At 55.7% G+C, this 26,095-nt stretch overlaps 1 protein-coding gene across 4 annotated transcripts in view; it reads right to left on the reverse strand.

Annotated features, from left to right (window-relative positions):
- The window catches only part of COL22A1 (collagen type XXII alpha 1 chain), a 213,899-nt gene that overhangs the window by 161,251 nt on the left and 26,553 nt on the right, over positions 1-26,095 (reverse strand). For all 4 annotated transcript variants that reach the window (XR_012502318.1, XM_074353139.1, XM_074353140.1 and 1 more), the window contains exons 4-6: positions 14,478-14,552; positions 6,470-6,581; positions 2,121-2,244 (exon numbers count right to left, since the gene is read on the reverse strand). Coding sequence is in view for 3 of the 4 variants with exons in the window: in XM_074353139.1 (XP_074209240.1) it covers positions 2,121-2,244; positions 6,470-6,581; positions 14,478-14,552 (311 nt within the window). In the remaining variant the exon portion in view is untranslated. The remainder of the gene's footprint in view (positions 1-2,120; positions 2,245-6,469; positions 6,582-14,477; positions 14,553-26,095) is intronic.

Genomic DNA, 26,095 nt, shown 5'->3' on the forward strand with positions numbered 1-26,095 from the left:
TAGTCTAAGTCCTGACACTGGCCTACGAGGCTATGAAACCTGGCCCCCACCCCAACCTGAGCCCACCTCTCACCACCCGCCACACTCTGCTCCATTGCCAGCCTCTCCTCTTCCTGCCCCTTTGTCGTATCTGGAATGAATGGATGTTCCTCGGCCTCTCCAAATGACAAGTTTGGGGAATGCCACCTGCCAAGGGTGGATGTAAATACCACGGATATAAAAACCTAGGTCCTGTTACAGGTCTACAATGGCTCCAGAAGCGGGGGAATATTGCTAACACCACTCTGCTCACAGACTGTCTTCTCCTGGCCGTGGTCCATTTCTCCTGTGTCCAGCCAGGACTCCGCCAAGGCCTGGGGTGGCCACCATGGGCACTTCCAGGGCCAGGCACTCTCTGGGGCTGGCTCAATGGAATGGAACTGCCGGGTGCCTCTCTGAAAATGAGCCTAAAGTTTTCCTGGGCAGGTTCTGCCTCCGCACTTGTCTCCGGAATTGCAGCCCGTGGCTCGTTCCAGCAGAAGGAGGAGAGGAGGCAGCCACGGCCGGCAGGGAGAACACAGCTCTGCACACGCCTTGAAGGAAGAGGATGTTGACTGCAGGGGTGGTGTGGGCTCGCCCCACAGGAATGTCATGGCACTGGACCCCTAAAAACTGGAGACACCAGACCCGCGTGTCTGCAGACGGGGGCGGCTGAGGGTTATGATGAGCTGCCTGCTCTCTGGAAAAAGAGCCTCTGGAGAAGAATCTCACTCCTCCACTCAGCCTCCCACACTGAGGAAACCAGGCCACCTGGCAGCCAAGCCTGAGGACGGTTACGCACCTTAGTCTGACCAGGATGCTGCAGGAAAGGCATTCAGCAGGACTAACTCATGGGCCGGAGCCCGCGGGGCACGGTGGGTAACACAAATCTGGAGCTTGATGGCCTGGGTTCAAACCCCACCTCCCCTCCTCACGAGCCACGAAGACACAGGCAGGTGCCTCAGTTCGCCATGGTTCAGGCCCTCCTTGTAAGATGGCAGCGTAGAACCTGCCCACAGGGTTGCCCCAAGGACCGTGTGAAGATCTGCAAAGCACTCGGGACCACCCTCAGCTCCTACTGAGTGTGGGTGAGTGCGGGTGAGACCCGTGCATGGCGTCAGGGTCCAGCTCCAACCGCAGGGAGGGGAGCTGGCTGCTGGGCACAGCCCTCTCTCAGGAGCAGCCTGTGAGAGCAGCTGCCGTGGTCCCGTGGCTTGAGCATGTTTCTGGTTTATTTCAACCCCAAATGAAAATACAGCCAGCATCCCCAACTGAAGATGGGTGACGTCTCCACACAGTTCAGTCTCAAGAGAGGACAAGGGCGGTGATACAGCTACGGCGGGCCCACGGACTCCGAGGAAGCAGGGCTCAGGGTTTGGCAGAGCACAAAAAGTCGTGTCACCTGCATCTCAAACAAACGTACTGTGTTGCTGGCGTGGGCCTGGAGATGAGACCTTCCTGGCTCTGCTGTGTGTGGTTGATGGGAATGGAGAGCCCCATGCACCAGAGGTGGGCAAAGATGGGCTTCAGAGCTCCATCCAAGGTAAAACCAAAGAACATCATTTAAAAAATCTGTCTTACACTCAGTCAGTGTTCTAGACACTTCAGAGACATTATTCCCCCGATGCCTCCACCAACCAGACACGGCAGGCATCCTGTTTCCATTTTCGGGCTAAGAACAGCAAGACCCAGAAAGCGCGTGAGTCCCCGAGCCCACACCCAGAAAGGAGCAGACACAAGGCACAAACCCAGGTCCTGCTGGCTCTGAGCCCGTGTCCCCCACCACACCATGAACACGATGCTAACAGAGCGCATGCCGAGGACAGCAGGGCTGGCTGCCACCTCCCTGGCTGGGCTGAGGGTCCCCGAGCCAAGAACGAGGTCCTCTGCCCCACCCGGGTGCCAGGCACTGGACAGTCACGGGGAAGCGGCTGCCGCTCTCTGGCGGTGTGACACCCCCTGCAGGGTCCCTGGGCCTCGGCACTCCAGACTCTCCACCTCCTGGGCCCAGAACAGAGACCCCTGGAGAGAACACAGTGGGTGAGGCCATCCCCACGAGAAAGAGGCAGAAGTGTGCAAGAGACAAGGTGCGCTGCTCCCACCTGCGGGATGCCGTACTGGTCGATGACCTGCCAGAGGTACCAGTCCTCTTTCCGAGACGTTTTCCTGAGCCGGAAGGTGGTGACAAAGGCATACTCGTCAGGCAAACCTTGTGGGAACACATCCCTGGAGGCAGACAGAGACAGACGACACCAGGCTGAGAACAGTCACTATAGAGGAAACCCACACACCCTGGGCTCACGAGGGCCTCCCACTTCAGCCCCTGAAGCCGACCCTCTCACCTGCCTTCACTGCCCTTCCCTCAGTAAGGACGGCCATGCAACCCTGGTGACCCTCCCTGTGGCCCTGTCATCACTCCATTACCCCCACCCTTAGCCCCTTCAAATCCACCCCGTGGTACCGGTCTGCTCCCATCTCTCCAAAATCAACGACATGTGCCAAACTGCCACCCCCTCCCCAGGGTCAGACGCAGCTGAGTGCCCCAGCCTTCAGGCCTCCCTGCCTGCTCCGTCTCAGCAAGGCCACACTGGGGTACCTTATCCTGCTTGGCGCCTGCCCCACATGCCGGGACATCCCCCTCTCTCCACAGAGCCCAGCTTTCTTGCAGGGCATAGGGGGCCAGCCCCTCACCTGGGGGAGCTCCTCAACCCCCTGCAGCTCCAGTCCAGACAGTCCCGTAACCGCCCTTTCCCCTCCAAATTCAGAATGAAAGTTGTCCCTGCAATACGTCACAAGTGCACGGTGTCACGATGCACGTGTCATGGCTGCGGGCGGCCGGGCCCTCAGGGGCTAACTCCCACAGCCTGGCTGGTGAGGGGCCGGCAGCGGCTCCCACCCCAAGAGGGGGGCTGGCCTGCAGGCTCTCCTCCTGGTCGCGAGCTGAGGCACCTTCACCCCCACGCCGGCCACGGAGGGGCCAGACGCCACTCCGGGGTAAGGAATGCAAGGTACCGCCTTCCACACTGGAGGAGGCGGAAGCTGTCTGGCCAGAGAGCTGGGAAGGGAAATGAGGAGGCGTCCGGGTTCCTGGTTCTCAGACTCTCGGACCCTCAGGGACCCTTCGTTTGGCTGTAGAACCTGTGAGCAAAGACTGGTCCTCCCTCTGCGGCTCTCTGTTCACAGACCACAGCTGGGCATTGGCTCCATTGTCCAGAGTCATTCCCTGAGCTGGGATGTCACCCAGGACCACATCCGAGCACTGGGAAGAGCGCCCACCACTCAGGGTGCCAGGGTCTCCCTCAGGATTCAGGGACATCCTAGGTCACTGCCCACACGGGAGGGGGCCGAGGCCTCGCCACCCGTCTGCACGGGTACCAGCTCTGGGGCACAGGTGGGTTTCCCTTCACTTTCTTTTTCTTCCTCTTGCACCAACGAGGCCAGCCACGCCACTGCTCTTTCCCACACACGCTCACTTTTCATGCCTTTGAAACAACACACGCGTGTGTAACACAGAGGCAGACGCCCCGTGCGCCGTGTCTGTGTCTCCGTCTGTCTGCACGCAGCAGAAGGCCCGGGCACCCCTGTGCGCCATGTCCGTGTCTCCGTCTGTCTGCACACAGGCACAGCTCACTCTGCGGTGCTTATTAGCTTTATCGTGCTTCACAGATTTGTGTTTTTAAAAATTGAAGATTTCTGACAACCCTGTACCAAGGAAGCCATTTTTCCAACAGCATTCTTTTTTAAATGAAGACATGTACATTGTCTTTTAGTCGGTTGGCTACTGCACGTTTAACAGACTACAGAACGGCATACGCATAACTCTCATATGCATGGGGAAACCCAAATACTCGTGTGACCCGCTGTATTCCATGTTCCCTTCACTGCGGTGCTGTGGCACCGAACCCCAACATCCCTGAGCTCGGGCAGAAATGCCTCCATTGATGGAAAGGCTAAGACTTTTTCTTAGACTACATACACAGCCTAAGAAAAATGATGCTTAGGAGGGGAAAACAAAGGGTCACAACAGAGGGTCTCTAAAGAAAACAAAACGGCCGAATCTAAGCCTTTCCACAAACAACGGAGCCGACTGCGAGATTACAGTGCAGGGGCGGACGGGCTGGAGCGGGAGGACCCGGGTTTGCGGCCAACCTCTGCTTCCCAGGGACTATGAGATTCTGAACAAGCTACTGTCCTGTTTTGAGACTCAAATGTCTCATCAGATAAATGATGAGGATTATACAAGCCTTGCCCCCCTCCTTTGACCACAGCGAGAAAGAAATTAGATAAGGTGTGTAAAATGCCCTTTAAACATCAAACAAGTGAGAAAGAAATACAAATTGAAAAATCTATGAAAAATGTAGCTACTGAAAGCGATGCCCCTTTCCATCACGGACACGGTTCACCTGCAGGTTGAAATGACCCGCGTGTGTGTGTCTGCGTGTAAATGTCAAAGCGCCAGGGAAAGAAGGGGGCGCGCTGCCCTGACGTGTCGGGGCTTTGCTGGCTGGGTTTTGTTTCTGGTGTTTCGCCACTGGAACAAATTCAAAACCGTGTAGAAACTCCTGCTCAGGGCGACTCAACACAAGCCCAAATCCGTTTCTCAGAAACCCTCCAACCCCACGTTCCAGAGGGTAGTGCCCAAAGCCAGCCTGCTCTTGGCCCCAAGTGCCTTGGCAGAAAGACAGCGCCGTCCGCAGACGGGCCCCTGCCGGGCTTCCCACCCCGTCTGTGTAACGTGCGCGTTCTTCTCTTTGTTTTGTTCTTTCTCTATCGCATGACTGCTTTACAGTGAAGCTGCCTGTGGTGCTTCCCAAGAGGTACGGATGGTGAATTGGATGGGTAAGGCCAAAAAAGTACAGGGAGTAAAGAGGGAAATGGAACCGGATTCCGTTCCGCCCTGTGCAGCCCCCGAATGGGGCCAGGTGGCTAAGAAGGAGATCCCAGCACCTGAGTCTCAGCACCTGCAGGATGGAACAATGCCCACTGTCGGGAAAGGCACGCCTCCTTTAAGGCTCCCTGACCGTGATTACGGTTCCCACTGCACGGTGAGAAGAGGAGACTCGAGAGGGTGACCTGTCCCATTTCCTCTTCTGTCCCATCACTCCCACGTCTGCAGGCTCTGTAAGCCATCAAGGGCGTTAGAGCCTGATCTATTGCCGGGGGCAGGGCTGGCACTCACAGAATGCCGGCTGAGTTAGGAAAACGATTGCACACCTGCAAAACTCAAACTCTGAGGCCAGGTGTTCCATGCCCACCTCTGCCCGGCTAGTCCCTAACGGGGCATTTTCACGACTGGGTACTGACTCATCCACTCAGCCGGTGCTGACGAACCCCCTCCACTGCGCAGGTGTGGCCCGACGCTGGGACTGCAGCGACCAGACTCAGGTCCCCCCGGAGCTGCTCGCTGAACAGGGCAGACAGTCTGCAAAGGACTAACTGCACAATTGCAGTTGGCTTCAACGTTACAACGTTTCATGCAGGAGTACAGCTTGTGAGGAGCGAGGACAGGGGAGACCCGACTCAGTCTCAGGCCGGGGAAGGCGTCCTGGAAAGCAGGATGGCTGGGCTGTACTCGGAAGGGCGAGCAGGTGTCCCCAGGGATGGAAGAGCGTGAACAGAGGCTCTGCCCTGGGAGGAGGGTGGCGGGAAGGCTCCCAGAACAGAGACAGAGGAGCCGGACAAGGGAGCACCAAAGAAGAGCCTGAGGCCAAAAAGGCAGGACGGGGCCGGATCACACACAAGGTCTTTCCAGACCATTAGCTTAAGAACACCCTGAAGCAACGAGTTTGAAGGTGGAGGCGGAGTGTCAAGATAGAATATCACTTCTCATTTTCAAAAGCTCAGTCTGCCTGAGAGGCGCTTCATGGAACATCTCGTTCGGGCGTCATTAACACCTGACTGGAGACCGACAGCTGGCGGACACTGGACACATCTTTGTAGCACAATCCTCTCAACAGTGTTGCAAGGTGGGAACATCCATCTCAGGTGAAAACATGCTGTGATGGAGGCACAGGGGCCTCTAATAGCTCGTGGGAGGCCAGGCACCCGGTAAATACTGACCTGGGTCTCCACTGGCCAAACAAGCACCAGACTCCGGGGGGCGCTATGCCTGCGGTAACGGAGCGGCCGGGCTGGAGTAGATGCTGAGGGTCTAAGCCGTAAACGTTTGTTGTTTACTGAACTGATAGAAAAACGCATGCATGATCGGACAGATGATGAACACTGCTGGTACAGAGAGGTGAGCGCAGAAGGACCAGGGGACCGATAGCGTTCATGGTAATAGATCGGCTAAGAAACAGGCTGAATCCCAGGTCAGGGATTCAGTTGCCTCATCTCAGGGAGGCCTTACCAGGTGCTCTGGAGGCTAAAGCCCTACCCAGTGCTCAGGGAGCAACCATGGCCTCCTTCCTGCCCCGTCTAGGTAAGTGTGGAAGGAGACGTCGCCACTCACTCGGTCCTCTGCACCACAGGGAAGGCGCCCATCCGGACATAGGAACTCTGCGCTCCGGTCTCCCTCTTCCCCAAGATCGCCTTCACGCTGAACAGATCCATCAGGTCAAAACCTATCCAGAGAGAAGAGCAGGGAGTGAGTCTGCCGGGAAGAGCACAGGAGACAGGGAAAGCACGCCTGCTCTGCGAGGGCAGCCCGCCCACCCTGCCCGGGGAGCGGAGCGGGATTTAAGCGGAGGGAACTGTGCAGATACATTTCCCAGGTGAAAACATGAGGCCACAGCAGAGTCCGGAGCCAGCCAGCTTCCATTGCCACTGCCCAGCCCAGGAAATAGGTGCAGGAGAAACGCAGCTGCTGGGGTTTCCCAGGAAACGTGAGCTTGTGACAGTCCTGCATCACAGTGAAGCAGGGAGAGGACGGGCACTGTCCTGGCCGTGTGGCCGGGGTTCCGGAAGCCCCCGGAGGAACACCTGGCTCACACAGGTCGGCCTTGCAGGCAAAGCAGCGATTTAGGGCTTTCCGTCCTGCAGCCACATTTCTGCAATTCATTTGGATTTTGCTTGAATTATAGTTCAGCAGCTTTTAAACTGTACAATTTTAAAGAGCGAAACATCAGAGAAAGGAAAACTGTGTTCACGAGCTCCCGTTAGTGGACAGGTGTATCTTGTTTCGCTTTGGCTCTAAGAGAGGCCTCAGGCATTGACCATGTAAAGTGATGGAAAAGACATGACCTTTGGGCTCAGGGGAGCTAGTGGGACGGGGGTCACCCAGCTCAGTCACATATTTATGTGACACTGAGCGAGTCACATAACCCCAGGAGCCCCGGTACATGGTTGTGAAAGAAGGCATTGACACCCGTGTGAATGAAAAACACTGCCTGCCACAGGAGCACACAGGACGCTACAGCCACCTGCCCCCTACGGCGAGCCCTGAGGGAAGTCAGGATGGAAACAGGATGCCCGCCGTCAAGCCCTCAGCCTCTGCAGCCACCCCGCCAGGGTGCCCCCGCAAGGAGACTCGGGATGGGAAAGCACAGGACACCAGCCCTAGAGAGCCAGGTGCAGGTCAAAGGAGTGATTTCAGTGAGCCCAGACTTTGCACCTTCCCATACAGAAAAATGCGCTAAATTCCTCAACTTGAGATACTTGGTTTTCTTTCATTAACAGCAATCTTTTGATGTTTCGACTACCTGGTCTTTGCTGCAAAAACTCCTATATATCCTGGCTCCTCCCCTCCCTCAGAGCTGTCTGAGAGGCTGTCTCCTGGGCTTGAAGTCCTCGGAAAGTCTGCCTAATAAAACATAATTCTCAGCTTTTAGGATATGCATTCTTTTTCAGTCAACACCACGGAAGAGCTTGAGGCCGCCACTTGGGCTGCTGTGAGAATCCCATGGGACCACTCAGCACACAGCAGGACACTGGTTCAGCAGGTGAGTTATTACTCCTGATTCTCCACCACCAGCAGCACATCCTTACTCACAACTCCCTACAAAACTGCCTGGACCAGTCGGGGAGCGGTGGGGGGGCTGACTTGAGTCCTGGAGACGGGGTCCTCCGAGGAGCCAGACCACAATGCCCACACGGGACGCGAGAGGAGTGAGGCTGGTGCCTGCCCTCAGGCGGCCCCCCTCTCACCTGCCAGAGCTTCCCACTCCCCGGCGAGACAGTTTCAGTCAGCACATCACACTGCTGCCTCGGTGTGGGCACTGTGGGGTGACGAAGGAGGAAGGGCTCTGGAGGTAGAAACATTAGGGTTCAAATCCCTGCTCTTACACTTGTGGGGCACATCAGGTAGGTGTCCATTAAATACCAGATGCTCTAAACAGATCCTTCTCCCTGAATGAGCACGTGATCGCTCTACTGTCCCATCATAAGTTCTGAATAAGCATTCAGGGGTGGTCTCCCCGGCACTGATTCAGGGTGACCTGGGCTGAGTCACCTTCCCCTCCCAGAATCAGTCCTCTTGTCTGTAAAATGGGATAGTGGGTGGAATCTGATCACCTTTGGTGACACAATAACTACGTATCACATTTTCCCAATGTCCATTATGGCTGGAAAGAGCATGTTTTCCAAACTGCATTTCTTGCATAAGTGAATTTAAATGTCCGATTTTTATGCAATAAAAAAGCCCTCCATTCTGCAAGCACGAGGCTGCTGGTCAGGGAGAGTTCCAAAGAAAGGGAGTGAATCCCCAGTAAACGCACAATGTGCACTGGGTGCTGAGGATGTGAAAACAGCCCACTGCACACTCTGCCCTGGGGCAGCCTTCTAGCTGAGTGCCGTGGGCTGAATGTGCCCCCCCAATCCAAATGCAAATACTGAAACTTGACCCCCAATGTCATGGTTTATGAGGTAGGGGCTTTGGGGGTGGTTAGGTCCTGAGAGTGGAGCCCCCATGGATGGCATTAGAGCTGGTATAAAAGGGGCCCAGGAGCTCCCTTGCCCCTCTGCCATCTGAGGTCCCGGAAGAAGAAGGCCATCTGTGAACCAGAAAACAGGCCCCCACTAAACACAAGATCTGCAGGTGCCTTGATCTTTGACTTCCAGCCCATAAAACTGTAAGAGATAAATGTTACAACAGCTCAAAGGGACTAAGAAACTGACTAACTTTGAAGAAATTATCTGATTTTTTTTTTTTTTGAGCCTGTCTCCTTCACTGGAAAAATGGAGAGAGCAGTAATTCCTTGCAGGGGTTCAGAGAAATGACCTCAGCGGGTGCCTGCGTGAGGCCGGCACCGAGTAGTTGCTCAGCCAACAGCACGAGCCCTCCTGGGGACCACGGTGGGAACCGTGTGACTCCCGTCCTACGTGAAATCCCCTGTCAAAGCAGCCTCGTAGCCTGGCCACAGCCCGGCCGCTTCTCCCACAGCCCCACCACTACAGCCTGGTTACAGGGGACCAGGCCTCCCTCGGCGTGGCAAAGAGCAGCCACCTGCCCCCACAGGCGGCTGTCCTGGGTCCTCGAGCTGTGGGCGGGTCGCTGACAGTTAAGCATTGCCTGGAGAAAAGAGGCATAAAGCGTCTTGGCATCTCTGGGCGCTAGGCCTCACAGAGCCCAGCAGGTCAGCTGGGAGCAGCTGGTAGGGCTGCCCAGGGCCCACCAAGGAGAGACCTCGCAAAGCTGCAAAGCGCTGCCAAGTACACGGGGCCTGGACCTGGAAGCGCCCCTAGGGGCCTGGGAAGCATGAGACACTGGGAGAGGCTGGTGCCTGGGAGTGGAGTGATGGGCCCAGAAGGTTCCATGGAAGAACACCAAGTGGTAAAGGCGTTTGGGGCTGTCTGGGGCTCAGATTCTGCTCCAGAGAAAGGCAGAGCAGGTTTGGAGCCAGGCTGTCCTAGGTCTGAAAGCTGGCCCAGCAGCGGCCAGAGGCAGGCCAGCATCCTCCTGCCTCCCTGACAGTGAGGCAGAGACAAGGGCCCACCCCGCAGGCCTCCCACCTCCAGCAGCCTGGAGCAGGCGGCTCCCTGTGGGCTCTCCCGTCCGTTCTCTGAGGCTCTTACCCACCTGGGGGCAAAACTCCTGGAGCAGGAAAGGTTACTGCCTGGAGGTAGGGCGGCGGCGGGCTGCTGCTCCAGAGAAGCTGCCACTTTAATTAAGGGGCGAAGGTGGGGACAGGAGGGCGTCTCACTCAGACACACCTGGGTGCCTCCCTGCTCCTAGACTCTGCTGCTCCCTGACTCTGGTGCAATGACTCAGCCCCTAAAATCTCCCACTTCACTGGGCTGCCCAAGGCCTCACAAGGATGTCCAGTCCCCAGAGGGCCCACTGAGAGGTGGCACTTGTTCAGAGGGCAGGTTCAAAATCCAGCAGACACGTGCCCAAAGCCCACCCTGCGAGGTGTCGGGGGCAGGACAGCAAAGACACCTGCTCCTCCACTTCACAGCCGCGCCCCTGATGCCAGGGGTCGCCTCCTGGCGCTGGGTTTCCCTCTAGCAGTTATCTGTGGGAGAATTAACAATAATCATAATGATAAACAGTTTTAAAAAAGCAAACACATGCTCCACTTTCTAGCTCCACTTTCACTGGTTTCAATGAATAAAAACAAAGACTTAAACACGACAAAACTTCAAGCAACAAGCAATTAACTAGGTGGCAGCAAAGGGCACGGAGAAAAGAGGAACGGCCTGAAATAAACAAGGGCCGGGAGGAAAATGAAAAACGTTCCTGAGGTAAGCGGACTCTGACGCGCGGCACCGGGAGATAAAGGAGCCATCGTTTCACGCAGGAACTGCAAGGGCGCACCTCCCCAAAGGCACTGAGTCAGCTGAACCAGGCGGCATCAGGGACCCGGTCACGACTGCCGGGAGCCCACAGGCGGCACCCGCTTCCTGTGGGCGCCTACTGTGCGCTCTTCCTCGTCCTTCACAGGTCCGCGCTGGACGCAGCAGGGCTGGCCTCCCCGGGCACCAGTCACTCCCGGGTCTTCAGTGGGTCTGGCCGAGGTGCACTCAGCTCGTCCGTCTATGGGACTGCTTTTCTCACTAGAAGGTGAGTGATTTGAGGAACCTGATCTGATTCACATTTCCATCCCTAAAAATGGAGGACTTCTGGTTTCCGTTCCTCTTTGAGGCATCGTTTGTGGAAAGATCAAAAGGGAGAAGAAAGGAATTCCCTAAACCATTAAGGGCCTCCTACATATTAGATGCCCTGTTGGCTGCTCAGATTCCAATAATGAACAGGACAAAATCCCAGCCCCCGGAAAAGTTTAGTGTCTACAGGGAAACAGGCACATAGATAAGCAGTGTTAGTATCATGCGTAAATGATAACGAGGGAGGTGCCTGGGCTTGTACTGGAGCACATGGAATATTTCCTTCGTCCAGCTGAGGAGCAATCAGGGAGGACTTCTCAGAGGAGGCAAGGCCTGGGCTGAATTTGAAGAACAAATAAAATCTGGGCAGATAAGAAAAGGAGGAAAGGGCATCCAAGGTAGCTGGATGTGCAAAGGTCACCAGACCAGAGTCAGCTGGGCTCCTTTTGAGACTCCTGGCTATTTCGGGATCTCCAGAGCCACAATCAGGGGGACTCTGGCTGGGGATAAGTCAGGCAAGGGCAGACAAGGCTGGGCTCTGCCGACCGCGTGAGGCAGTTTGAGTTTCTTTCTGCAGGCAACAGGGAGCCACCGCAGGGCTTTAAAGCAAAGGAGAAACACAATCCTGTTTCTATTTTAAAAGGTCATTCTGCCAGCAGGGGATGGAAGAGCAGGACCAGAGAGGACCAGACTTGGTAACACAGGGCCGGGGGAGGAGGGGCGGAAGAAGCACCGGACTGAGGCTGTTGGAGATGATGGGTCGTGACTCAGTGATTATCAACTGGATGTCGGAGCTCAGGTAGGAGAAGAGAGAATCAGGATGTCTGTGGCCAAATCTCAGAGCTGGACCAGGGCTAGAACCTTCCTTAAGCATTAAATAGCTATACTCCCCCCCTGCCCCCCCCCAGTGTTGTATAACACCTTGAGTGGCTAGAACTTGGGAGACCATTCCGTTCTTAGAGTCTAGAGGGGTCCTCACAGACAGTACGTTGGCTCCACTACTGCATAAAGTGGGGAAACTAAGTCTCAGAGATGCCAGGAGACGGACCCCGGCCGGTGGCTGGGGAGCAGCATGTCCTGTCTAAGACCTTCGTCTCCAAACTGCCTCGTCTGTTCTCTTCCCCATGCTCACAGGCCCAGCCCAGATAGGCCCTAAAAATAGCTGGAGTCATTTAAGGAAACGTCTGGAGGTGAGGCTTTGAGGAACCACAATATTTTTTTACAAAAGCTGATCCGATTACCCAACTGCATTTAAGTTGGCATTTAAGTCTGAGAAGATCGCTCCGTCCTAACTCTGGTTTCAGCCTCAGCACGGCGGGGGGAGCGTTTTTTCTGGGCTGATCATCATTAGAGGAGACGACGGATCCAGGGGGCTCTCTGCTCTCGGAGCCCATGGAGGGGAGCGAGGTTCCAGCGTTCCCCAGGCTGCGGGCCCACAGGGCGGGTTCCGAACACAGGGTCCCGTGTCTATCCACTCACCACAGAGACTCCCCGGCACCACCCTCCTCGTGTGCAGAGACGAAAGGATCTGTCCCCAGCTCTGCAGGTGACACGTGTGCACACGTACACACGCACATATACACGCGCACACAAACACACGTTCCGAATCTTCCCGGCAAGAATCAGTTATTCCCCGTTAGAAAAAATATTGGAGGCTCTTCAGTCCATACAATGACAGGAAAGCTTATTCTGCTTTATAGATGACGTAGCAAATTCGTGTGCTCATTTGTGTCCCCTCCCTCCCTGCCTCCCTCCTTTCCTTCTGAAGGTTTGGATGTGAGCCCTCACTCCGCCGCAAACTCAGGCAAGTTGCTTAATGTGGTTGCACCTCAGTACCTACTGAAAAATACATAATAGCACCAGTTTCAGACGCCGGAAGGGCTCAGTGAGAAAATGAGGGCATATTCCTTGGCGCGCAGTGAGTGCTGGTGTCGAGTATCACCACCTTTGTTACTGTCGTAACAACTTCCCTTCTGCGGACAGACACACTGGATAATGAAACTCTCTAGGGGCGATACTGCTGTGAAGGAGTCATCGCTCAGGAAGCCGGAGATGGACAAAGCAGAAGGTACGAAGTTGCTCTGAAGGGTGACCTCAGCAGAAGCTGTCCCAGGGCAGAGCCTGGCAGGCCCACCCAAACTCCAGGGATGGAGGCTGGATTACCCAGAACCAGAGCTCAGCTGGCCGTCACCGCGGCAGTAAGGGGGAACATCCCTGTCCAACTGCCCAGCGTGTCTGCCCTCTGGGCAGCGACTCAGCTACGAACATGCTCACGTCAAGGCAACTGCGCTAACAGAGGGAAGAGGGTGAAAGTCATCTTTATCTCGTGAGCTGGACAGAGAAACCCTGACAGAGACAGGACCACACTGTCCGCCAACTACACACCAGGGGCTTCCTCAGAAGTGCTACGAGTTTATCTGGGAGGCGCTTGATGGAGAAGGAACGGCTGCAGGCAGAGATGGCAGTGGATGAACAGTCAGCTGCCCGGTGGGCGACCACAGCTGGACCCCAGTGGGACGCTCCGGGAAATGGGTCAAAGAGCTGGGTGTTCCTTCGCTGATGGTCACTGACTGAGGGCTGGGTTACTCCCTGGCATTTCACCTCCCACGCACACGGGCAGAACAGCCTTCTGCCGTTCTAGAAATGTCCCTCCAGCACCAAGATGCAGAGGCTGGCGTCTTCATGTGGCCACGGCAGGGCCCCTGGGATAGAGGCAGGGCACCGGCAGTGCCTACAAGACACCTGGTCCCGATCTCCTGCACGTGGCTCACTGCTTCGGATGAGAGACAGACTACATGTGGGTTAGAACTGGACCCAAGATGCTTTGGGAGGGAAAGTCAGGGCCCCTGGAGAGGAGAGCAGGGCTGGTGTCCTGGAGGGGGAAGAAGACTTTCCTGGATCACGCACCTGAAGTGTCCAGCAGGATGAATGGCCACCAAGAAAAGTAACTGACGCTCAACACCGTCAGGGTGACGGGGATGCTGGCTCAGCCATCCCCACGCACCCTGATCGCCCTGGAACGTACGGAGACAGCCTCTGACGAGATAGCGCTATTTATTTCTGCTGCTGGCTCTGCAGTCATGCGTCTCCCAGTTCTTTTATCCATTAATCCTCTCATATATTTATAACTCTGATTCACTGTCTCCCTCATTCCCAAATGCATTTATTTATCCACCCTTTCACTCACGCTGCCAATCATCCGCTCACTCACTCACCACCTCGCTCACCCTGCTGCACGCTTTATGACTCCCACAGAATCACCACTGACTCCCAGGTGGAAAATGGGAAATTCTCCCCTACTGGACGGTTTGCTGATGGAGTGGCTACCTGTACGGTTCAAACTATCGTATCAGGACTTGGTGAAAGATGGGAGTGAGGGAAGCATCAGTGAGGTCACCCCTGAATCAAGGAGGGTCACGTTCAGGCCCGGGAAACAGCCCAGCAAAGCAAGCCACGTAGGGTGGCCATTTCTCTCCCACCTGTGATCTCCTTGGTTCCGCCATTGGTGTGCTTAAAGCGATCTCCTTCCACGCGGACGCTGGGGCAGAGCACGTCTGAGAAAAGCAAGAGGAAACAGAGAGGCTGATGAGTGAAGGCAGCCCACGGTCACTCCGGGGACCCTCCCAGCCCGTAGGACGTCCAGCCTGGAGCAGATGCAGTGGTGCTGCCACATTTAGGAACTATTTCATTTACGCCCAGATACACTTGAAAGCATCGGCCCTGCAAATCCTGGGCTCTGCGCTGGGGGTGAGGTAGAAGTGGGCCTGGTCCTCACCCACAAGGGGCTCACAGCCTGCCCGTCAGAGGGAGCCACACACAGGAACCCATGTGGTCAACAGTGTCACAAACGAGGTTTCTCTTTAAGGAACGGGAAGACTCAGCCCGACGCACAAAGGAACACAGGGGATGCCTGCAGAGAGCAGCTCAGTTTTGAAGGCATGAACTTGTATATGCAAACCCAAGTCAGCAGGGCGTTGATGGAACGGGCACAGTGTGCTACGGGCCCACCTGCCTCCCTAAGGAGCTGCAGTGCAATTCCAGGGACAAGGCTGCTCAGTTATACAAAGGCCCTGGGGTAAGCCACACGGGAAAACACAGTTCACTATAGGACATTACATAAACGACTGATCTAAACCTCTTCACAATTTCTCACTTAAAACAAAAAGCGGAATGAAGAGGGACTCTTCCAGTTGCCCTAAAAATCCCGGAAAGAGAACCAACCGCGAATTGGAAAGTCCTGGGTCCAAGCGCTGGCTCTGCAGCAAGTCTCCTCATCTCTGGGTCGGTGTGAGCACGTGTGACACGAGACACCTTGCAAAGCACACACCTGTCGCAGGGCCACCTGGAGGACGGGCCAAGATCAAGACACACGGGACTGGCTCTGGGTGAAGAGGCCAATTTAAATTTAGCGCTGGAGGCAGCTTAGCGGAGACCTGCGCTGCCCTTGAAGCGATACGGTCCCACATGTCCCCATAGTAACCACGCATTACCAGGCAGTGCGGTCATCCCGTCAGTTCTGTGTGCAGTGATCTCCTTTCGTACTGAGGGGCACAAATACTTCACGGCAGGACCAGCTTGAGGTCTCCTTACCAGCTGGCGAGGGGAAAGGATGATCCCTTCCCTGGCTTGGGAGGAGGTATTTTTAATGTTTATCCTAAAAGGCACCAGAGGTCTGACAAGCCCCAAGGAAGGGGTTATTTTGGAAACAGCACGGAGCTGTCCGTCTAGAACCAGATACGAGAGAGGATGCTGGTGCAGTATTTAGACAGCTCCACCCAGGACAGTGGCAGCTGCGGGGTGGGGACCAGCTGCTTGAACTTTAGCGGGACGCCAGAGGGACTGGCTGGGGACTGAGCGTCATTTAAAACGAGTTGACTCAGGAGGTTTAGTCTTGATTATGAGCAAATCTCTGGAGGCTGATGGCTGGAGCTCAGGGCAGGCAGAGCCACTGAGCCTTGCCTCTGTAAATAAAGGGGACAACCTGATTCCCGAACCCCGACGGCCAAAGGCAGCCCACAAACACAGAAAGGATGGACACTTTTCAAAGATGCTAGAGCTGGCCCAAACTGCTTTAAGAAATCATTCCTCAAAACACCTGCCACCCCTCTTGGGGCCCTCACTCAGCCTCACACATTCGAAAGCCTCAAGGGGGAATTTATAGCTGACATACGTCCGGACAAATGGACCCCAGAACACCTGTTCCAGCCAGAATCCCCAGGGAATACCAGGCCCTTAAGGTTCACTTGTTGGCAGGGAGGAGGGACTAGCCGCCAGGTCCCTTTCAGCGCATAACTGCATCACTCTGGCCAAGAGATGCCCACATCTTGGACAACAATCTACTTATTTCTACGTTAACTCATTTACTAAAACTGAAATATTTATAGAGCCCCAGATACGTTCCAGGCACTGAGCCAGTTCTAGGGACACACAAATGGGATCAGAGGCAAGGCGCCGTCCCTGCCTTCAGGGCACCCCTGGGCTGACTGGCGAGGGGCCTGGAACGTGTGAGCTCAAGGAATTTTGTCAGAGCTGCAGTGACATCCCAGAGTCTCCTAGCTTCACAGGCTCCTCCTCGACTGTCAGGATTCTGCTCAGCACCCTCGCCCAGAGCCTTGCTCTCACTCACCCCCTTACCGCCCAGGTAGGGAGCCCCTGGGCAGGGCCCCGGGTCTGGAGCTGACGGCGCCGAGCTGAAGGCCCTGACTGGCGTGGCTGTCTCCCCAGCGCGTCTGCAGACCTGGCGGAGTCTCACGGCTCTAGGCACAGAGTGGCCTCGAGTTCATGCTGAGCAGAAATGACCAGTGACACCTGAGCTGAGAGGTAAATGCTGAGTGGTGGTCTGGACGACTCCCAGGCACGGGCTTTGTCGTGATGCTGACGACCAGGTGAGGAGGTTTCACAGGCCCTGGGACTCGTGCCACGGAGAAGTGGCAGACACGGTTAGCTAACCCAACACCCATTCCCCGCTCCTTCCTTGCTGAAAGAATGTCACTTTTATTCAGATGGCAGTGTTTTCAGCTCAAGGAAAAAAGCGGTGGCTGGCTGGTCTAAGCCCATGACAGTTATTCCAGCCCCCACCTTCCAGCTGGGATGGACCTGTGACCCAGTTCTGGCCAAGGAAACGAATGACAGAGGAGCACCGTGGCTGGGGCGGCATGGTTTCTTAGAAAGCTTGCTTTTCCCGATTTAAGGGCACAGGCAGCTAGATGGGGTCGGCAAGGGTACCTCCTCTTCTTCCTTCCTCAAGTGCAGGACATATGTCTGCAGGACCGTCTATGAGAACTGAGGAGAGAGGCACTCCAACGCCAGCTGCCCCCAAGTCCAGGTGGAAAGCAGAAGAAAAAGAAGCTTGTTTTCCTGGTAAAGGAGCTACTGGCAGACTGGACCAGTTCCACCTCACTGATCAATACGGATTTATCAGGTGATCATTCAGGATCAACAGAAGAAGCAGTTCTGGAATTAAGGGTAAGGCTGAGTCTCAGGTGTCAAAATGGGTATTAAATGAGTCCTTGGTTAGCTGGTTGATTTCCCTTTCGAAAGTGTGAGAACACGAAAAAGACAAGGCTGGTAACAAAGGCCTGGAGTTCACTTAACTGCCACCCACTGACAGTCACACGCCCTCAGTCTTTAGGGAGGGAGAACATTCCAGACTTCTGGAGACACCCTCCACAGCGTGGGTTCTGCTTCACCAGAGGCTGAGCCTTGGCTGATCAGAGCTGCTGCTCCCAGGGCAAAACACCAGAAATCAATGCAGTTTCTCTGGAAAAAACTTCACCATGTCCTCAGTTTACCAAACAGCAAAGGGAGAGAGAGTACAAGATGGTCTCTAACGTCCTTCTGCTCTGCACTGACACACCCACAGTTCTGTCTAGAGAACACACATCACACCATCCCCTGGCTCCTGGCCAAGGGTTTCTCCATGCAGGAAAAAAAGGGTGCTGCCAATTAAGTGCCTATTGTGTGCCAATCACCCAGCTGGGGATTTTACCTATAACCACCATTCAAGGAGGTAGATTTTGTTCCCATTACACAGATGTAAAAACTGAGGCTAAGAGAAGTTAAGCAGCTTACCAGACAGGAGGAGCAACTGGATTTAAATAAAGGTCTACGTGTGTCTGGAATCTAGGAGTACAGACAGTTCCCCAGTCTAGCGGAGCAGGACTGGGAGAAGCAGGGAGCACAGCCCGAGGGCTCAGCGAGCAACGGAGAGGAAGCAATCACTGCCCATCCATCACCTCCCAGCAGCCGCTGCTGAGTGCAGCTAACCACAGACCAGATGATGACATTCCAAGTGGGCAGAGGAAGAGGCGGAGGAGGAGAGATGAATCAGACACCCAGCAGACACACGGCAGTTCCTCCGCTGCTCTGAGGCCAGCCGGGAAGTCGTCCACACACCCCCACCGTGGAGAGCCAGCAGGGCCCCAGGGATGATGTGAATAATGATCAGAGTTGTAAGGGCTGCCAGGACTGATGCCTGTATGCCAGGCACTTCGCTGGGCGTGCGACGCTGACTGTTTGTGCTCTGCCGGGCGACAAGAGTTATCTCCGTGCCCCACGGACACACAGAGAGGGCTTGCTCTGCCCAGACACCGTGCTCAGCACGTTGGATCCATTAGTACCTTTGACTGACTCCTCCCTACAGCCGTCCGGGATAGGTGCTGCTGTTCCCAGATGCGGAAAGAAGGGCATTAAAAAGTTAGCCAACTGTCCAAGGCTGCAGAGCTAGCAGGTGGCAAAGCCAGCAGGCTGGCCCCAGCGTCTGGCTCTTGACCACTACCTGACTCAGTCTCTCCCAGGTCACCTGGCCAAGGTGCACACAGGGACCCATGTCTGTCTGTCTCCAAAGCCTGCAGGGACAGACAGCCAGCTTGCTACTTCCTGAGGCAACCCCTTCTGCCTCTGGGCATCCCTGATGTGTCCAAGGGGCTTCCTCACTCCGAGCTGAGAGGTTTCAAGTGCTCTCCAAGTTCCGCCCACCGGGTCCATTTGCTGGTGCCCACTTATACCTGGCTCTGGGCAGGGCACTGGGGACCACGGCTGGGGCAGATGGCGAGGGCCTGTCCTCAAGCTTGCCCTCTGCTGGCACCAAATCCAAATCAGGTCCCGTTCCCTCTCATGAAAGCCGGTTAGATGTTTCAAGATAGCCAGCGTGCTCCTCTCTCCAGGCTTCTCCAGCTGAGCACCTCTGGCTCCCCGGCAGTAGAAAGAATAAGATCCCGCTGGAGCACAGTAAACTGGCTATACTTCCATAAAAAGAAAAAAGGAATCAACAAGCTCGCACATTATAGGATCATGGCTCCCGAGGGCACGGCTGACGCGTGTTTAATGCTGACAGAAGCCAGTGTTTAGCATCCTGTTTGACACACACCAGTATATTTATCATGCCCATATTTCAGATGAGAAAACCAAGGCTAAGATGGCTTAGATGACCTGCTCAAACCACACCCTTCGTCAGTGGTGGAAACAGGATCCAAACTGAACCTCCAGCACTTTCATACTCACTACCACAAACCGACATATACATGGGTGTCTGGAAGATCATATAAAACGCCCAAACTATGGTTACCCCTGGGGGACAGAACTTGAAGTGTTTTCTTAAACTCATTTTTGCTTTCTGTATTTTCAAATTCACTTTAAAGACTGGAACATGATTCATGAGTACAATATTTTTAGGTTCTAAATATAATTTTTTAATAGCAGCCCTGAGCCGTGCCCTGAGGCAGCAGGAGGCTCCAGGAGAAGCAGGCAGTGGGACGGCCAGTGAGCGGTAGGTGGCGGTGAGAGCCGCTTGCAGAGGCGAGCCTGCACCAGATGCAGCATCCCCTGGAGGCCTGGAGGATGACAGGGCCTTGTGGGCTCAACATGCACTTCTGGACCCAAGAGTGCCAGCCAGGGGGACAGGGACAGGCCCCTGTTTTCAAGGGAGTCACCATGGAGACAGACAGACAGCAAGACAGGTGGGAGAGTGCTCTGCACACTGGCCAGTGAATACCTGCAGATGCTGGGAGGGTCAGCGATGGAGGCTAAGTACACAGAGACACCCTAAAAAGGAGCATGCAAGTTCTCTGGAGTCAGAATAACCAGTGCTAATAAAATCCTGGCCGCGTGTCGTGAACTTCCAGCAGCTCTGGGCACAGGCAGGCTGGGGCCTCTCTCTACCTACCAGTGCAATGGTGGGGAAGAAAAGGGAAGTGCTGAACCCCCTTTGCACCGCCTACCAGCTACTGTAGGCACTTACGTGCTCCAATTTCGCAGCAACCCTACAATATGGGTTTCTGGCACATGGGGAAGCTCAGAGAGGTTAAGTAATTTATCCAACATCACACAGCCAAGTGGCAAAGGAAGGAATCAAGAGGGGCAGTGAGGCTTGGACATGGAGTGCTGGACCCCTACTCTACCCACACATCTGAGCACTGGAAAGCACCCTGGGTGTGAATGTAATAATAACCAGCCAGGCATCAGACGGCTCCACTGCCTCGAGGTCACACACGGGGTCCCATTCACTCCTCTCTGCAATGCAGATATTAACATCCGTGCTTTACAGATGAACAAAGAGCCTTCCCAGTTGTTAAAGAAACACCCGGGGATTGTTATTTGCTGCATCCCAGGGCCATCGTGTGGCCCCTGTGAGAAGGGGCCCTCTTGTTCTAGAACTTTCTGGAGATTCCTGGCCTGCATTTCCTTTCTAGTCAAAGTGTGTTGGCACTGGCTGCCTCCCCAGAGGCCCCAGGTCCTCTCGCTGGCCAATGCCCATCTCCCAGGTCTGTTAGGCTGGAGGGGCGGTGTGGTCAGGGGGCCCAGTATTTGGGAGAACGTTTAGGAAGTGTTTTAGAGGCAGCCTGGTGGGAAGGAGCAAAACATTGCTAGAAGGAAAAATCCCCCAGGCCTGCTGACAGCGGCGACACTGGGTCCAGGAGGTCAGGGCCACACTTGCTCCCTCTCCGGAGGAGCACACCCGGCTGGGTCCTTCCTGACACCGGTGGGGATGTGCCAATTTCTGCCTGGAGCCTAGAGCTGCAAATAGTGAGAGAGCGGCTGCCAGGCCTGCCCCCAACCCAGCCCGAGCACATGCCCAGGGTACGGTGAAGCGGGGCCGGGGCCAGACGGAGCAGCTCTGCCCGAGGCTGATGGGGAAGAAGGTCTGGAGTCCACGGACCTCCCCGCTTCCGTGTCAGTCTCCTCTTTGTTCTGTTTCCAGACCCAGAAACCAATGTCAAAGGTGGAGGGATTTTTCCCTAGCCAAGGGCACCCGGAAGAGTGAACGGAATGCGGACGGGAAGTCCGCGGACAACGCCTGGCACCCCATGCGAGCGCATTCATTCATTCACTCATTAAGCCAACACACTCCCGCCAAGTGCCCAGCGCACACAGCCCACTTCAAGGAACAAGCAGAAACACGCAGACGAGGCGGTCCTGCCCTGCTGGAGACACAAGCTAGACAGAGGAGGAGGCAGAGAGCAAATGCAGAGACAGCCACGGAAAAGCAAGCCGCCCCATGGCCCTGTGTGACCAGGGCCGCGGAGGAAACATGGTGGTGAGGTGACGGGGCACTGGGCACGGTGGCCAGGATGCTTGTGGGGAACGCTGATCTAGGGAGACCCCCTAGCTTGGTGACATCGGAGCTGAGAGCTAACGAGGGCCTGAGCAGCCACGGGAAGTAGAGCCATGGGCAGAAGGTTCCAGAGAGGGCAGGGCCCTGAGGAGGAAGGGGCTGGGCCTGCCCTGGATGGGGTGGGGGCGGGGACGGAGCCGGAGTCCAGCTGGGGAGAGAGGACAGGGAGGGGAGATGCCGGGCTAGGGAAGCCTCGTAAGCCCAGGCAGGGTCTGTAATGCGGGAAGTGAAGAGATGGCTCTGCCCAGCATCAAGGCCAGAGCCAGGTCACGGTTACCTTAGGAGCGCAACCCCTGCAGGGAGGCTGTGATTGCAAATGTCCCAGGTTCCCTGGACCTCCTTCCTTCCTGGGGAGTGTCCCATGGGCCAAGCACCAGTAGGTGTCACCAGAGACTGCGAGGCCCTCCTGCAGGATGGACAGGGAGGAGACTGGGGCAGCAGGACCTCGGGAGGGCAGCAGAGCCCTCGGCCAGCACCCCGGAGCCCGGGCCCAGCTCAGCCAAGCAGTGACCGCCAGCCTCGGTGTCTGAGAAGCACCGGAGCTAAGTGCAAACCTCCTTCCCTTCCCTGCACACCCAGTGATGCACCTCGCCGCGAGCCCTGTGTTTGTCTGAGCAGCTGCACGTAGCCTGTTCCAGGGTGAGGGGCAGGAGGAAGGGCTTTGTGCTGCACTGAGCACCCCCGTCAAGGTTCATGAGTGTGTGTGTGTCGGGGGGCAGGGGCACACGTGAGCATCCATGTGTGTATGAGTGGCCATACGTGAGTGTGTCTGTGTGTGTGTGACGGTGTGAGTATGCTTGTGTTTCTGCATGTGTCTGTGTGTGGATAAACTCAAAGACGCCAGAGTCTGTGTGATGAAAATGACAAAGACAGGCACATTTTACAGCAAAACAAGTCACTGAGAACGCGCTCTGACAACTGTTTTCCTTCAGCTTTCCAGGAAGCGTCAGGCAGCATCGGAGGCACTGCAGTTAATCAGCAACACTTCTTGAGAAGCCAGACGTCGTGTAACCCCGTGTCCCACTCGCCCTCCCACAAGTTCAGCTGGGGCAAGGCTAGCCACAGGATGCGAGAGACACTCAGAAACGCAGAATTCCTCCACGGGTCTAATTACACAGCTGCTCATCTATACAGAGACACGTACTTACGCGTAGACTGTCTGCATTCGTGCATGTATACATTTTGCAAGTGCCAATTTCGCTGTGGTCACTATATTTTATCCCTTAATCAATTCAACACTAAAGCCACTGTGGGAAATGCAGTCTGACCTTGCGGGGCTGGAATTCTTGGCGTGACAGTGCCAGTAAATGAGACGGTCACGGCGACGTGGATGCATTCTCTGCCCCGCCTGGGGTGGCACCGGGGGCAGAGAGTGCAGTGGCTGGCACTGGCCCCACAGCCGGGCAGGAGCTGGGGAGGGTGTTGCTTTATAGCTGACGTTCAAGCCCTTTCTAGCCCGCACCGGGGCGTGAGTCCTCGTCCAAGCCCTGGGATGGTCAGAGGATCTGCAAGGCCCACGGGGAGCCCCTAAACACAACCAGGCAAAGAGGCATGTGTAGCGTGTGAACACACGGAGAGGGCAGCGGGTTAAGCGTGACAGTGAGCCAGACACAGAAAGGAAGGGGCCCTCCAGGAGGAATCCCACCCACCCGCTCAGCACCCCATAAAATACCCAGCCCAGGGTCCCTGCATGAGTCAGTGGCAGTGAATTCAGGTTGCCAGGCCACAAGGGGGGCCTTCCACAGCTGTGTTGCCTCGGCCCTAGAAGGTAGGCAGTATTACTGTCTTCCTTTTACAAGGGAAACCAAAGCTTAAAAAAGTAATCTGACACATAAACAGAGACCCCGTACTTATGCGGGGCTCTTAGAGCTGCGCTCACCTGCTGAACCGAGGGAGCGAGGGCAGCACGGGGACCAGGCCGTCCCTGCACGCTCCTCCGGTAATCCTCCCGTGCGTTCTCAAAGCGGGTGGCGCTGCCTCCGAGGGGGTGAAAACCGCTTTGAGGGAGAGGGTGAAAAACATCTTCGAGATGACAGAGGTCTGCGGCCCCCACAGTTCACCCCACCCAACAGCATAAGCAGACAATTACGTGTGGGTTTACCACTTAGAGAAGGAAGCAGCTAGAGGAGAAAACCCCACCCTTATCCAGGTCCCCTCAGAGGGAGATCACTTTTATTAAAGGGTGAGAAACACTGCCCTAAGCAAAAAGCATTTAACTCTATCACTTTTCTGGAAAGTAACACATACACACACAGACACAGAGAAGAGGTTAAAGTGTATAAAAATATATATAAAGCATGTGTACACACACACACACACACACACACACACACAAGTGTCTTACATGTGACACACACGTGCGAGCAGACACTTGTCCAGCACGTGCTCAGGCCACTGCTGCACCAAGCACCTCCCACGTCCCAACCCTCACACCCTCACAGCTCCGCGAGGTAGAAATGTCACCACCATCCCCTCTGCACCAGTGAAGAGACCGGGGATTGGGGGGGAAGAGGCTAGGGAACCGGCCTGAGGCTCACCCAGGGTGGGGAGGCACAGCGGGGCCCCGACAGGTGGCCGGCTCCGGCCGCCGGGGCTGAACCAGTGCAGACCACGGCCTCCTCCACCGGCCCTCGCGCCCTGGTGGAACCACAGTGCCCGGTGCTGCCTGTGCAAACCTACCCACCTCCTCCAGGAAGCCACCTGCGGGGACAAGTCCGCACAGGGTTCAGCACTAGCAAGACAGCACTGCCGGCACAGGAGACCGGAACCCAGAGGCAAAGGGGATGCTGGTCAGTTTGGGGAGAAGGCAGACACGGAGGGGACAGTCTCCTTCCGCGGAGCAGGACGCCCTGGTCACAAGGGGGCGCGGGGGGGTGCCGCGCGGGCCTGGCGGGCAGGGCTGGGAGACTGCTTCCTCCTCGATGCCCACACGTTAGCAGTTAACACTGACAATGTTTAGTTTTCCATCACTTTCAGTAATTTTCTAATAAAATTTCCCAGCACATAATCGGGTTTAAGTAACCCAATTACTACTTCCCAAGGTGACCTCGCGCATGACAAGTTTTCACAGGAGGAACTCCCAGTGACCTTCAGGCCCGGGGTGGGGCCCCAGCCTGAACCGCTTCCTGCATCTGATGTGGTCCCAAGAGCCCAGCCACAGGCATCCACGTGGCGGCTCCAAACCCACAGCTGATGCAGCCTCCGATTCTGCCTGGGCTTCGGCTCCGCCCAGGGGACCGGCCGGGTGGGTCACCTCATGGCCACATATGTGCTCCCAGACGTGTGTGTGTGTGTTGTGTGTATGTGTGTGTGTGCAGTATCATGTGTGTATGTTGTGTATTGTGTGTGCGTGTGTAATGCACTGTGTATATGTGTTTGGGGGTGTGTATTATGTGTGCATGTTGTGTATATGTATGTGGTGTTTGTATCGTGTATGTGTTGTACGTCTGTGTGTGGTGTACGTGTGTGTGTGCTGAGTTTACCTCCGAGTCTCCTGGCCACGCAGAGGGATAGAGACAGAGGTAGGGACAAGAAGACCTGGTCCCTGGGGACAAGGCCACCAGCAGGGCCACGCCCTCTCTGATGCCTACAAGAGGAGATGGGCCCAAACAAACTGCCAGGCTGGACGTGCACCCAGACCTGCCGACAGGCAGCCCCAGCCCCTGTCGGCGCTACCTCTGGGTCTTCAAGGACACAGACTTGCAGGGTTTTGAGGTGCACATCACTTCTGGCTGACCCCTTGCTTCCTGCTGGCCGTGAGGACTTGGGGAGAGCTACGCCTCAGTGTCTGTCTCCCACAGTGGGGAGGGTGGCACTTCCTTGGAGGCACTGTCACTGCCCCCAGCGCGGCCCCCCCAGCACGTGCCCCTCCCACATCAGGCCCTCGCCTCCTGCAGGCCCTTGGCTTCTGCACTGGCCTCTGCCTGGAACTCTGGGCCCATAAATCTTGGCAGGCACGGTTGTTCCGTGTCATTCCAAGCTCAACTCCACTTCTCCCATCTCTTCCTGTAACCCCTCCAGCTGAGATGCTGTCCCATGGCCCTGCTCTACTTTCTTCAAAGCATATATCACTGTATGAAACCACATTGCCCATTTACTTGACTTTTTCCGCTGTCTCCCTTCCTTTCTGGAGAGTGTCACCCTAAAAGCAGGAGCACAGATGACTTGGATCACCGTGGTGATCCCTGTGCCTCAAAACCACGTCTGGGAGACAACAGGGGGTCAAAAAATGTGTTGAAAAAATGACCCAATAAGTGTATGTAAAGGGCCCTTAAAGCATCCTCGGTTGGGAGCTGGCTTCTTTAAAGGGCGATCTAGTCCATCCCCAATCACACAAAGAAGCTGCATTATTTAATCAAAACGTTCTATGCTGCAGACAGGAAACAGCACAGAAAAGTCCTCAAGTGCCCCTGATGGTTCCCTCATCTGAGGGTGAAGTGGTCTGTGACAGCCATGGTCAAAAGCAAGAGCGAGCCTCTCAGTGAG

This window comes from Camelus bactrianus, chromosome 25 (assembly GCF_048773025.1).
Source record: "Camelus bactrianus isolate YW-2024 breed Bactrian camel chromosome 25, ASM4877302v1, whole genome shotgun sequence".
Classification (NCBI taxonomy): domain Eukaryota; kingdom Metazoa; phylum Chordata; class Mammalia; order Artiodactyla; family Camelidae; genus Camelus; species Camelus bactrianus.